The 15,683-nt window shown below is 27.2% G+C and overlaps 1 protein-coding gene across 7 annotated transcripts in view; it reads left to right on the top strand.

Moving 5' to 3' along the window:
• Nucleotides 1-15,683, top strand: part of SLO2 (slowpoke 2) — a 744,153-nt gene that overhangs the window by 622,172 nt on the left and 106,298 nt on the right. For all 7 annotated transcript variants that reach the window (XM_075310162.1, XM_075310161.1, XM_075310160.1 and 4 more), the window contains 5 exons: nt 7-101; nt 1,581-1,764; nt 10,693-10,956; nt 13,609-13,787; nt 14,153-14,293. In XM_075310162.1, the coding sequence (XP_075166277.1) occupies nt 7-101; nt 1,581-1,764; nt 10,693-10,956; nt 13,609-13,787; nt 14,153-14,293 (863 nt within the window). The remainder of the gene's footprint in view (nt 1-6; nt 102-1,580; nt 1,765-10,692; nt 10,957-13,608; nt 13,788-14,152; nt 14,294-15,683) is intronic.

Below are 15,683 nucleotides of genomic sequence, written 5' to 3'. Positions count from 1 at the left end.
TTTTAGAACGATTTACATCGAGCCATGCAAAAATCACAGTCCGCCTTGTCACAACAATTGACAATACTGTCTGCCACATTGTTATGTTTGGTCTTCACCAGGTAAGTAAAGGTCACATTTATATACCCTTTTCTTGTTAGGAGAGAAACTTATGGGACAAAAGATATTGGGTGTGTTTTAATAAAGAAAAACAAAAATACCAATATTTTTACAATTAAAATTTTAATTGAAATTGGAAAAATTATTCAATGCGAAGGACCATTGAAGTTTTAATCAAAACAAAATTCATTCATATAAATAAATTAAAATATGTTTTTAAATCAATTATTCTTTTGATGTCAATGATTGATATTATTATTGTCATAACTAAATCAGTCTTATTTTTTTTTAAATAATTTCATGATTTAAGCCATATTGGATGCCTTTCAGAGAATGAAACCGCCGAGTCGCGCCGACTATTTTTTTCCCAGTCGACGCCATTGCCTAATTTTTCGGCTCATCTCGACTCATATTTAGCCAATTAATCAAAAATATCGATTTAAATCAAAAAAATGTATTAATAATTGTCATAGTTTTTGCCAAAATTTCGATCCTTCCACCCACAATCAATCAATTTCAAGCTGCTATAATAACTTTCCAAAAATTTAGCTCAGAAAATTTTAACGAAATGTAAATTTGATTGTAAGATTGTACAACTAATCTCATTACCATTCGAGTTACTTCAAATTGATTTTATAATGGATAATTGTCAGCCACCGAATGGACAAATTTATATCGGCTCAGCCGTTCAGTCAGCCGCCGCCGGAGGCAAAAATGTAGTGCCAACCGCCGCCGATAAAAATGGGTTGGCTTCATTCTCTGGTAATCACAATGGACTGAATAGTCTAAGTGAGCCTGAATCTTAATCGGGCTGCCTATTCTCTGGTACCTTTTTATGTAATACAACAGAAAAAATATATCAATAATATATTTTCAAATAAAATTTTAATTAAATTAAAAAATAATATTCAATTAAAACAATGATTAATTTGCTTAATTTTTTAATCAAAACAAAATCACATAAATAGATTTTAAATTTTATTTTACTCATTTTTTTAATGAATATGGACATTTGTTATTATTTTGTTAATGACTAAAGCAATTTAAAATACTTACGGCCATTTTCATGTAGCTCCGTTAGGCTTTAACTGCCAATTAACAGAAAGTAAATTGCAAATATCTTCTTTCCAGTTAACTTTAAGTGAAAAATTTTCGTCAGTTAAGTTCCTAACTGGTATATGGAATATATATGCTAGATGACAATTTCGTCCATAATACGGTTCAAAAGTTGGTTAGTTAACGGAACACTAACGGAGCTTTATGAAAATGGGGGTTAGTGTCTAAAAATAAAATAATTTCATGATTGAAGCCAAAAAACAATCGCTGAGAATAAATATCAAAGCATAAAAAATTGTCATAAAAATTGCTATAAAACACTCCCATTTTTTTATATGCTTTAATAAAATTTATCTCACAATCTCTTTCTCTCTCAATCTCTCTGTCTACCCATTTCATTGCTGTCTTCGGTCTCACTTCATTAGCGTTTGTGGCATACAACATTTTCAACGTGCCGGTCATCGCCACTTGAATTTATTTCAATCCACCTACTATGTGGTGGTCACCTTCTCAACAGTGGGCTACGGTGATTTTGTACCCGACATTTGGCCATCACAATTGTACATGGTCATTATGATATGTGTGGCATTAATTGTTTTACCAACACAGGTAAGTAGTAAAGCAGTGACAATAACAAAACAAAAACACATGACATTCACCACTTCTACTACGTTACTTGACCAAGAGATAGACGACATCTCAACTCAATGGGTTTTCTCTGTGTGTGTGTGTGTATGTGGTGTGTTATGGACATTTGTTGTAAAAATATGACAGCTCATTGAAAATGAAATGAGTTGTATTAAATAAGAATAGAGTCTAATATACAGAGAACATTGAGGCACAGTGGGATGCTTAAGGGAATTTTGGGATTAAGTTTTAAGTAAAATAAGTTTTAATAAAAATTTGTGATGAAAATTCCAATATATATTCCTATAAATCCTATAAAATCAAAGATATCATTCACAATAATATAGCAACATGAAATATCTTACGGCACATCAAATACAAAATTTGTCGATCAAAAAATGTGAAATAAATTGGTACAGTGTACGAGTATGAGTATGACATATTTATCTTAAAATTACGTCGATATCTTCTATTGAAAGAAATAATCTTTAAATTAACAGAGATATTGAATCGTTGCAGTAAAGATCAAAAAGCGACAAATAAAATTAATTTTCATAATTTTTGATCTAAAGTTTTCTATATTTTTTTTTTATAAAAAAGAACGAAAATCAGATAAACACGATCTGTATGTTAATTGTAATTTGGTAAACTCTAGATTTAAAGCAAATTATCAGCCCACAGAAATTGGGTTTATTTTAAATAATCCTATGATTCTTTATACTCCCGGAATCAATACTAAAATCCGTAAGTGAATGTCAAAATCCAAATAAACTTTTTTATACCCTCCATCATAGGATGGGGGTATACTAACTTTATCATTCCGTTTGTAACACATCGAAATATTGCTCTAAGACCCCATAAAGTATATATATTCTGGGTCGTGGTGAAATTCTGAGTCGATCTAAGCATGTGCGTCCGTCCGTCCGTCCGTCTGTTGAAATCACGCTAACTTCCGAACGAAACAAGCTATCGACTTGAAACTTGGCACAAGTAGTTGTTATCGATTTAGGTCGGATGGTATTGAAAATGGGCCATATCGGTCCACTTTTACGTATAGCCCCCATATAAAGGGACCCTCAGATTTGGCTTGTGGAGCCTCCAACAGAAGCATATTTCATCCGATCCGGCGGAAATTTGGTATATGGTGTTGGTATATGGTCTCTAACAACCATGCAAAAATTGGTCCACATCGGTCCATAATTATATATAGTCCCCATATAAACCGATCCCCAGATTTGGCTTGCGGAGCCTCAAAGAGATGCAAATTTCATCCGATACGGCTGAAATTTGGTACATGGTGTTGGTATATGGTCTCTAACAATCATGCAAAAATTGGCCCACATCGGTCCATAATTATATATAGCCCCCATATAAACCGATCCCCAGATTTGGCCCATGTTGGTATATGGTCTCTAACAACCATGCAAAAATTGGTCCATATCGGTCCATAATTATATATAGCCCCCATATAAACCGATCCCCAGATTTGGCTTGTGGAGCCTCTAAGAGTAGCATATTTCATCCGATCCGGCTGAAATTTGGTACATGGTGTTGGTATATGGTCTCCAACAATCATGCAAAACTTGGTCCACATAGGTATATAATTATATATAGCTCCCATGTAAACCGATATAGCCCCCATATTACGTATAGCCCCAATATAAACCGACGCTCAGATTTGGCTTGCGGAGCCTCTTGGAGGAGCAAAATTCATCCGACCCGGTTGAAATTTTGCACATGGTGTTTTTATATGGTCTCTCACAACCATGAAAAAATTGGTCTAAATCGGTTCATAATTATATATAGCCCCCATATAAACCGATCTGCAGATTTGGTTTGCGGAGCCTCTAAGAGAAGCAAATTTCATCCGATACGGCTGAAATTTGGTACATGGTGCTAATATAGATGGTCTTCAACAAACATGCAAAAATTGGTCCACATCGGTATATAATTATATATAGCCCCCAATATAAACTGATCCCCAGATTTGGCTTGCGGTGCCTCTAAGAGAAGTAAATTTCATCCGATACGGCTGAAATTTGGTACATGGTGCTAGTATATGGTCTCTAACAAACATGCAAAAATTGGTTCACATCGGTCCATAATTATATATAGCCCCCATATAAACCGAAAATAATGTACCAAAATTTTATTTCTATAGACAATTTTGTCAAAATTTTATTGCTATATAGATTTTTGCCAAAATTTTATTTCTATAGAAATTTTTGTCAAAAATTTATTTCAATAGAAAATTTTGTTCAACTGAATTATTTACGTATTTAATCGACCTTTTTTTGTTTAATATATACCCCGTATGGACTAACTTACTTTATGATTCGCTCGATTTTATTGAAATATTTTTTTCCATATAGAATCCTCGAACATTTCTAATTCAATATAACCTAAAAATTCCCAATTTCATTAATTTTATCTCCTACAAATATTTCCACCCACTGTGCCTACTACGTCATATATTTCAAGCATTTCCAATAAACATTTATATAGGTCACAACTGACATCGTTCAGCACAAAAAAGGATGTGGATGTGCGGTTCTACAGAACACTTCAAGAATACACCCATCATAAAATTGAGAGCTTAAATTCATTAGGGATATTTATTTAAAATTCTCTAAACATGTAAGAGGATGGTAGTTCGCTTGCCTACGGAAGGTCTATTGTATATATAGCCTACGATGTGGACTTTAAGCTTTTGCCAATCAATCAAAATGCTATATTCCAAAAAAAAACAAACTCCAATAAACTTTTATCGTCATGACAATAGGAAAAAAAAGAAAAAGGACAAAGTAAGAGAACGAACATAAAAATTTTCTTGAAAATTTTTTTTGAAAAATGAAGTTGAAGATGAACTGCATGGGAAGTTTCTATTATGACATATGTATTCTGGATTAGTATTCCTAGTAGTTTATCATTGGTTTATTACCTTATAGGAAAACATACAAATTGGCATGGACAGCAATCATCCATTTGATATATTGTCTGGTTTTTTTATAGAAAATTTCTCCAGTTATCTTGCACCGTGGGATGGCCTATTGTCATGCCATTATGGGAAAGTCTTTAATATAATTGTTTTAAAACTATAAGGATTTCGAAAATCGTGACAAATGATATGTTGTGATATTGATCCCGAGCCAAAAATGTGGCATCTTCAAAATAAAGACATTTTTTTATGAAGCTAATATGTAGCTGCAAATCTAGGCTACAAAAAAATTAAATTTAGGATACAGATCTTATTTATCGAATTTTCATTATATTTTGACTTGTATCAACAAAGCTTTTCACATAGAAATAAATGTCAGTTTAAGAATTTAAATTATTATAGATACTTTAAAGTAAAAAAAAAATCTTTAAATAAAAATGTTTTTCTTTTGGTTTTACTAAAAAAATTGGTTTTACTTCAAAGACAAATTTAAATAATGCCTATATAAATTTAAACCATTTATCGAAACTTTATAAGGTTTTTGCATAAAATTGGTTCTCGCCGCATATTGACAAAATAATTCAAATCAAATCTGGACTATAGGCGGATGACCCAACAAACCGATGCACAGTGGGGTTTTTGATGTCAAAAGTGGGAATTAATTCGAAGTAGCTTTCCCTTTTTTCGGCCAAATTCACTAAAAGACATAAAACCAATCAAACTTTAAATATTTTTTAGTCCACATTTTATTTGTTTTCCATTGGTTAATTTGCAACAAAAAAAAAAGAGAATGAATATCTGCTTTTTGATCTGATTCTTAACAATTATTATCATCATCGTCAGAAAATTACTATATGTATCATTATCATCAACACTGGCATTTTGATCACCATCAAGATTTGACTCAAATATCAACATTTGAATTGCTTCCATAGGCAAATTGTGGGGTTTCTTCTCTTTTAATTTCTCATTTCTGATATAACTGGATCCGAAGTATGTTAATTAACAGTCTTTTAAATATCTCTTCATTTGACTTTTCCATAGAACATTTTCGCAAAAAAATGCTCTCTAAAATTTTTAAAATCTTTGTTTCTAGCTTCTTGCGCTTCTTCCGACAACTGTCCAATTGGAAGTAAAGCGTGGTTAATTATTTCTGCTCCAAGTAATAAATATTTGTGAACAGTTGGGGACATATAGTACCAGGGGTTGAAAAATGTATTTCCATTTAATTTCGAAATGTGCAAAAAAGTGCAGACAACTTTTTCATCTATGCTTTCAAAAGAGTTTATTGTTTTAGAAAAAATAAACTTTTTTACTTAATTTGGCTTTATTCAACACTATTTGTCGACATATTTCTCGAAATCCTCTAATTTAAAGACTTACGAGCGAAACTAAATTTCATATAATAACACAAGTCAAATATAAAAATAAAAAACACAAAAATAATCTTATTAACCTGAGGATGAAGGTTCCATTATTATTATCGCTTTAGAAAACACTCAAAACTAATTTTTAAGACACCAATAATTTACATTTATATCGCACGCAAGGAAAACGTAAAATAACTCCAACTTCAAACATATATAGTGACACAACGGTACTTGTCAAAGACACAATTTTTGCGCTAGTGATGTGGAATTTTGTGTACTTTTACCGACTATAAAAATTTTTTCGGTTCTCCTAAATTTCATTTTTCAATTAATTCCCATTTTTGGTATCAAAAACCCCAATGTGCGATGTTTTGAGAGCTGAAAAATACAGTTGTTTGAGCCGTTAGAGCTCGCAATTCCATGATGACTTGGTTTTCCTGTCTTCGTCTTCGGTTTTCCTGATTTCTTGGAAGACAACTGGCAAACAAATGATTGTATATCACTCAAAGAAAAATTATTTCCATAAAAAATTTTGTCAAACTTTTATTTATATGGAAAATTTTGTCAAAATTTTATTTTAATAAAAAAATTTGTCAAAATTGTATTTCTATAGAATATGTTGTCAAATTTTATTTCTATATAAATTTTGTCAAAACTTTAATATTATAAAAAATGTTGTCAAAATTGTATTTCTATAGAAATTTTGTCAAAACTTTATTATTATAAAAAATGTTGTTAAAATTTTATTTCTATAGCAAATTTTGTCAAAGTTTTATTTCTACAGAAAATTTTGTCAAAATTTTATTTCTATAGAAAATTTTGTCAAAATTTTATTACTATAGGAAATTTTGTCACAATTTTATCCCAATAGAAAATTTTGTCAAAATTTTATTTCTATAGATAATTGTGTCAAAATTTTAATTGTATAGAAAATTTTGTAAAATCTAAAATGTTGTATTTCTATAGAAAATTTTGTCATAATTTTAGTTGTATAGAAAATTTTGTCAAAATTTTATTTCTATATACAATTTTGTCAAAATTTTATTTCTATAGGAAAATTTGTCAAAATTTTATATCTATAAAAAATTTTGTCAAAATTTTATTTCTATAGAAAATTTTGTCAAAATTTTATTTCTATAGAAAAATTTTTCAAAATTTTATTTCTATGGAAATTTTTGTCACATATTTTTTATTAAAGAAAATTTTGTCAACATTTTATATCTAAAGAAAATTTTGTAAAAGTTTATTTCTACAGAACTTTTTGTCAAAATTTTATTTCTATAGAAAATTTAGTCAACATTTTATTTCTATAGAAAATTTTGTCAACATTTTATTTCTAAAGAAAATTTTGTCAAAATTTTATTTCTATAGAAAATTTGATCAAAATTTTATTTCTATAGAAAATTTGATCAAAATGTTATTTCTATAGAAAAATTTTTCAAAATTTTATTTCTATGGAAATTTTTGTCACAATTTTTTTTATTAAAGAAAATTTTGTCAACATTTTATTTCTAAAGAAAATTTTGTCAAAATTTTATTCTGTAGAAAATTTTGAAAAATTTTATTTCTATAGAACTTTTGTCAACATTTTATTTCCATAGAAAATTTTGTCAACATTTTATTTCCATAGAAAATTTTGTCAAAATTTTATTTATATAGAAAATTTTGTCAAAAGTTTGTCAACATATTACTTCTAAAGAAAATTTTGTCAAAATTTTATTTCTATAGAAAATTTTGTCAAAATTTTTTTCTATAAAAAATCTTGCCAAATTTTAATTCTATAGAAAACTTTGTCAAAATTTTATTTCTATAGAAATTTTTGTCAAAATTTTATTTCTATAGGAAATTTTGTCAACATTTTATTTCTACAGAAAATTTTGCCAAAATTTTATTTCTACTGAAAATTTTGTCAAAATTTTATTTCTATAGAAAATTTTGACATAATTTTATTTCTATAGAATATTTTGTCAAAATTTTATTTCTATAGAAAATTTTGTCAAAATTTTATTTCTACAGAAAATTTTGTCAAAATCTTATATTTATAGAAAATATTGTCAAAATTTTATTTCTAAATAAAATTTTGCCAAAATTTTATTTCTATAGAAAATTTTGTCAAAATTTTATTTATATAGAAAATTTTGTCAAAATTTTATTTCTATAGAAATTTTTGTCAAAATTTTATTTCTATAAGAAATTTTGTCAACCTTTTATTTCTACAGAAAATTTTGTCAACATTTTATTTCTAAAGAAAATTTTGTCAAAATTTTATTTCTGTAGAAAATTTTGTCAAAATTTTATTTCTATGGAACTTTTTGTCAAAATTTTATTTCTATAGAAAACTTTGTCAAAATTTTATTTCTATAGAACTTTTTGTCAAAATTTTATTTCTATAGAAAATTTTGTCAAAATTGTTATTTCTATAGAAAATATTGTCAAAATTTTATTTCTATAAAAAATTTTGTCAACATGTTATTTCTATAGGAAATTTTGTCAAAATTTTATTTATATAGAAAATTTTGTCAAAATTTTATTTCTATAGAAAATTTTGCTCACAAAAACTCAGCAAAAAAGAACTTTTGTATTTTTGAAAAACTTTCCATTGACTTTTGACCTATATCCCTGAGATTTTTTTTTAGATTTTTGTGCCTTGAGTAAAATGAAGCCACATCCACATTATTAAGCATCTTCTGCAATTCTATAGAACTTTTTGTCAAAATTTTATTTCTATAGAAAATTTTGTCAAAATTGTTATTTCTATAGAAAATATTGTCAAAATTTTATTTCTATAAAAAATTTTGTCAACATGTTATTTCTATAGGAAATTTTGTCAAAATTTTATTTCTATAGAAAATTTTGTCAAAATTTTATTTCTATAGAAAATTTTGTCAAAATTTTGATTTCTGTAGAAAACTGTGTAAAAATTTTATTTCTATAGAAAATTTTGTCAAAATTTATTTCTATGGAAAATTTTGCCAAAATGTTATTTCTATAGGAAATTTTGTCACAATTTTATTTCTATAGAAAATTTTGTCCAAACTTTATTTCTATAGAAAATTTTGTCAAAATTTTGATTTCTATAGAAAATTTGGTCAAAATTTTGATTTCGACAAAAAATTATGTCAAAATTTTATTTCTGTAGAAAATTTTGTCAAAATTGTATTTCTATAGAAAATTTTGTCAAAATTTTATTTTTATAGAACATTTTGTAAACTCTAAAATTTTGTATTTCCATTGAAAATTTTGTCAAAATTTTTATTTATATAGAAAATTGTGTCAAAATTTTATTTCTATAGGAACTTTTGTCAAAATTTAATGTCTATCGAAAATTTTGTCAAAATTTCATTTCTATCGAAAATTTTGTCAAAATTTTATTTCTATAGAAAATTTGGTCAAAATTTTGATTTCTGTCGAAAATTGTTTCAAAATTTTATTTATATAGAAAATTTTGTCAACATTTTATTTCTATGGAAAATTTTGCCAAAATTTTATTTCTATAGAAATTTTTGTCAAAAGTTTATTTCCATAGAAAATTGTATCAAAATTTTATTTCTATAGACAATTTTGTCAAATTTTTATTTCCATAGGAAATTTTGTCAACATTTTATTTCTATGGAAAATTTTGCCAAAATGTTATTTCTATAAAAAATTTTGTCAAAATTTTATTTCTGTAGAAAATTTTGTCAAAATTTTATTTTTATTAAGTAAAAAAATAAAACTTTAATCTAAAATGCATAAATTCACACAATTAAAGCTTAATTATCATTATACCAAAGCTTCATTAACTCATTTAATTTGTCAATTATAAACATTTTTTTTAATTTAAAGATAATTTATCTTACTTCAGAAACATACGACTTTTACGAAGCGTCGAAAATTTCTTAAATTTAACGAAAAAAATTTAAGCAAAGCTTATAAGCACCCATTTAACTGAAATTTCTTTATTTTTAAGAAATTTTTAATTGTAAAATAAATTGTGTGTGAAAAATAATTAGGTTGTATACTAGGTCAATATTTTTTTGATGTGTGGGAACAAGAGATAAAGGATATATTAAATTAGATTAAATTTGCATCATAATAACGAGGACCTCCTTAGTATGTCAGAACCTAACGGACGTGGGGGAATATAAAATACATCTGAGAAAATTTTCTTTATCTATTTACTAAAGACAAGGAACATCAAATGTTAAAGAAACACAAAAAAAATCTATCATAATCCAATTACGATTCTCCAAATATGGATAGCCTACACAATTTAGGAGAAGCTTCAACGCTTCTATGGCTTCGGTTGATTTTTACGTAATCCACTGTGTCTGCAATTTAAAAAATTGCTCACAAAAACTCAGCAAAAAAGAACTTTTGTATTTTTGAAAAACTTTCCATTGACTTTTGACCTATATCCCTGAGATTTCTATTTGGATTTTTGTGCCTTGAGTAAAATGAAGCCACATCCACATTATTAAGCATCTTCTGCAATTCAAACTGACAAAAGAAAACTAAAACTGTGCAACTTTTACTTTTCTGTTTCTTGGCTTCTTCGAATTCTTGTTAATTTTGTATTTTTTCTTTATTTGTTTGTTTGTGTTTTTTGTTTCTGTGATATAGTTCGAACAATTGGCCTTCACCTGGATGGAACGTCAGAAATTGGGTGGCAGTTATTCTTCACATCGTGCCCAAAGTGAAAAACATGTGGTGGTGTGTTCGACGACACTGCATGCAGATACAATCATGGATTTTCTCAATGAGTTCTATGCCCATCCACTGTTGCAGGATTACTATGTGGTGCTATTAAGTCCCATGGAATTGGACACAACGATGCGAATGATACTGCAAGTGCCCATATGGGCTCAACGTGTCATTTATATACAGGTGAGTTTTCGGGGAGGGAAATTTTGCAATGGATGTTCCAGGGAATTTTACAATTATGGACAAGAGCAGGTTTTCCAATAAAACCAAAAAAAAAATTAAAAAATTAATTAAATTAGATTTGATAAAATTAAATAATATTAAATTCAGATTAAATAATTTGACTTCAAATAAAATTAATTTTGAAATAAATTAATTTTATTTTAGTTATGTTATGTTAGATTAATCTAATTACTAGGTTTTAATATAATAAATAAATAAAAGATTACATGATAATTTAAATCAAAATATTTTAAGCTAAAATACAATAAATAAAAAGATTAAAATAAAATTAATTTTAACTAGTAAAGTCAAATACAACAAACAAACTGCAATGCAAGTTAAATGTATTTCAAAATAAAATTCAAAATATATTTAGTATATATAAATATAAATATATTTAATAAATAAAATTGAATATTAAATATCAAATGATTAAATAGGTAAAAAATAAATTTAATAGATAATTCCTATGTACTTAGTTTTTATGTATGCTATTTAATAGACAACAAAATTTAATCAAAATAAACTAAATTTAAATTAAAGCGGTGGATAATAACCCCAAAAAAAGTATATACAAAAAACATTCACTTAAACCAAATTAGATTTCATAAAATTAAATTGTATTATTTTGGAAAAAAATAAACTGTCCTTAAATAAAATGAATGAGAAATAAGTTTATTTAAAAATAATATTCAACCCAAAATTAGAATTTAATATAAAATGTCAAATTATTAAATAAATAAAAAATAAATTTAATAGATAATTCTTAGGTGGTTTGCTTCTATTTATGTTAGCAATAAACATTTTCAAGCCAAAAAAAAACATTAGTTATCCAAATTAAATTTCATAAAAATAAATTGTATTTATTTTAAATATAGTAAACCGCTTTCAAATAAAATGGAAGTGTAAAATAAATTAATTTAATTTTAATAATTTAATCATTTTATTTAAGTTTTTTTAATTTAATTTAATGTATTTTAGATGAATTTATTCACAGATTTAATTAATTTTTGATAAACGAAAAAACAAAACAATTAAATGAAAATAAAATTGAATTTAATTTACAATTCATTAAAATCAAAGAGCATTATTATTACTTGCGATGCAAGTTAAATACATTTAAAAATCGAATTAAAATTAGATTTTAATATAAAAATTCAAATTAATAAATAAATAACTAAAAAACAAATTCTATAATTAAAATAAATTTATAATTAAAATAACCTAAATTTAAATTGAAGTGATGGATAATAAAAAACCAGCAAGTACTTTAATTAGATTACAATAAATTGAAATAAAGTAAACTTCCTTGTAGTATGAAACAAGTTAATTTAATTTAATTTATTTTAGATTAATTAACTTTAAATGGGTTTTAATATAACAAATAAATTAAATAAAAATAATTCAAAAATAGTTAACTAAAAATAATTTAATAAATTTAATAAAAATAATAAATAGTTTAAGTTAAACTTAAAAAAATAATATACTAATTTAAATAAAAATAATAAATACTTTAAGTTAAAGTAAATCACAGCAATTTAAAATAAAGTTAAATTGAACAAAATTAAGTTAAATACAATATCAGTAAATGTATTTAAAAATAAATTTAATACAAATCTTCAAATAAATTAATGTAAATTTGTTGCTATTAAGTAATTAAACCACATTTAAAATTAAAATAAATTAAATTTAAATTAAAGTAACGGACAATAACCCTTTTCAAACAAAAAAAACAAACGAAGTGCTTTCATTATAAAAACCAATTTATATTAAATTGATGCAAAGTAAATAAATGTACTGTGCAATAAATTCATTTAATTAAATTTAATTAGTTTATATATAATAAATAAATGATATAAAAATAATTTAATACAAATATTTTAAGTTCAAATAAATCAAATTAATTTAACATAAAATAAAATTTATGTCATTAAACTAAACCGCAATGCAAGTTTAATTTGAATTAAAATTATAATTTAATAGTACACATTGTATTAATAAATAAATAAAAATATAATTTTATATTGCATTAAATTTTATTTTATGAAATTTAAGTTAGATATTAACAATTTAATAAATAATCAATTTAATAAACAAATAATGAACACTCTGAAAACCGGACACCTCCCAAAACGTGGACAGTTTACTACATTAACACATTAAAATTAACCTCTCATAAATGGACACCTCCCAAATGTGGACAAAATTTAGGCGACCGTGAATGTCCACCTTTCAGACGTTTCACTGTATTTTACTTTTGTTCATGTCAATTCATAAATAAAATAAATTTCAAATTAAACTAAACTAAATTCAGGTTCGATCCAACTTGAAATCAATTGGGTATATTTTTTAGCCTTACCTTGCTATTATATGTTAAAGTACTGAATATCACAATTATACTTTTCTGTAAGAAAAATGAAGTGAGCTCATTTCATTTTTCTTTCTATTATTTATTATTTTAGCTCTCCATTATTTCCCAACCTTCATTATTCATAATGTTTATCATTTATTTCCCATTTGTATTGAGTTTATTTTATTCATACTAATTTCTTTTATATTTCATCCCTACTATTGTTTTCGAAATTATCTTTTGTTTTTTTTTTCTTTTTTCAGGGATCCTGTTTAAAGGATGGTGATTTGGCACGAGCTCGAATGAATGAGGCTGAGGCCTGTTTCATTTTGGCTGCACGCAATTATGCCGATAAGACTGCTGCCGATGAGCACACGATATTAAGATCGTGGGCCGTTAAAGATTTCGCTCCCAATGTGCCCCAATATGTTCAGATATTCAGGTAAGTCTTCAGAGTCTGATTGCCCCAAAACCAATCATCCATCATGTGGATAACTGGTTGTGGCTGTCCTGCATTTATTCCCACATCAGGCCACTGGAAAAAAAAACAGACACACAAAGCGAATACAAAACAAATTTTTCCTTTGTGGCCTGATGATGATGATGGTGTTGTTGTGGTCATTGTTCCCCATTTCCTGCTTCTGTATATGTATGGAACTCACTTGCCCCGTTTACCCCAGCACTATACCTATACAACCGGAAACGGTTCTCTTTGTTTTCTTATTATTATGTGTATGTACATGAGTGTGTGTGTGTGTTTGTGTTATTTACAACCTATGTCTCTTTGGTTTGTTGTTTTTATTGTAGACCCGAACATAAGCTTCATGTTAAATTCGCTGAACATGTCGTGTGTGAGGACGAATTTAAATATGCTTTGTTGGCAAATAACTGTACATGTCCTGGTGCCAGTACCTTAGTGACACTCCTGTTGCATACATCAAGGGGCCAGTAAGTATACATTTACAGTTTATATCGAAAGAAAAATAGTACATGCATACACATACAAGCATACATACCGTTCTTCGAGAGGGGGTTGCGACATTAACATTGTCACAAAAACTGCTCTTCAACTAAACTAATATCAAAGAACTCAGCGTATACAACAGTCTGTTCGAGGAAACTTTCATTTGAAAACGAAATTCTATAGAAAGAAGTGTGTTAAGTTTTCACTAAATATACAAACTGCTCTGCGACATTATGAATCCTAATACGAGTATACTTTACCCAGAAGGTAGAATTTGACGAAAACGGCTACTTCGAAAAACTAAATTTTAAAGTTAAGAAAATATTTTCAACTCTTCAGAGAAAATGTAATTTCAACATTTAAGATGTAACATTTCCCTCTAAAGATATTTTAAATTTGAGATAAAATTTTTAGCTTTAGAGGAATTTTCACCGAAATTTTTTCATTGAATTTCATAGATAAAATTTTTAGTTTTAGATGAATAAAATTATTAGCTTTAGAGGAATTTTCGCCGAAAGTTCTCATTGAATTTCATAGGCAATAGAAATTTTTGGAATTTCTTTCCTTAGAGAAAAATTTCGTAGAATTTCTATCTTTCATAACTTCCAAAGAAAAACTTCCATTGAAATGTTTTTATTGGAAAAGGATTTTTAGAGGTAACTATATAGGGAAAGTTCCTTAGAAATGTTATACCCTCCTCCATAGGATGGGGAGGGTATAACATTCCGTTTGTAACATATCGAAATATTGCTCTAAGAACCCATAAAGTATATATATATTCTGGGTCGTGGTGAAATTCTGAGTCGAACTAAGCATGTCCGTCCGTCCGTCCGTCTGTTGAAATCACGCTAACTTCCGAACGAAACAAGCTATCGACTTGAAACTTGGCACAAGTAGTTGTTATTAATGTAGGTCGGATGGTATCGCAAATGGGTCATATCGTACCACTTTTACGTATAGCCCCCATATAAACCTCTTGGAGGAGCAAAATTCAACCGATCCGCTTGAAAGTTGGTACATGGTGTTAGTATATGGTCTCTAACAACAATGCAAAAATTGGTCCACATCGGTCCATAATTATATATAGCCCCCATATAAACCGATCCCCAGATTTGGCTTGCGGAGCCTCAAAGAGAAGCAAATTTCATCCGATCTGGCTGAAATTTGGTACGTGGTGTTAATATATAGTTTATAATAAATTTCATCCGGATCGGATGAAATTTGGTACATGGTGTTAGTATATGGTCTCTAACAACCATGCAAAAATTCGTCCGCATCGGTCCATAATTATATATAGCCCCCATATAAACCGATCCCCAGTTTGGCTTGCGGAGCCTCTAAGAGAAGCAAATTTCATCCGATCGGCTTGAAAGT

Source organism: Haematobia irritans, chromosome 5 (genome assembly GCF_050003625.1).
Source record: "Haematobia irritans isolate KBUSLIRL chromosome 5, ASM5000362v1, whole genome shotgun sequence".
Taxonomy (NCBI): Eukaryota; Metazoa; Arthropoda; class Insecta; order Diptera; family Muscidae; genus Haematobia; species Haematobia irritans.
This window is presented reverse-complemented; position numbering and strand designations above follow the sequence as displayed.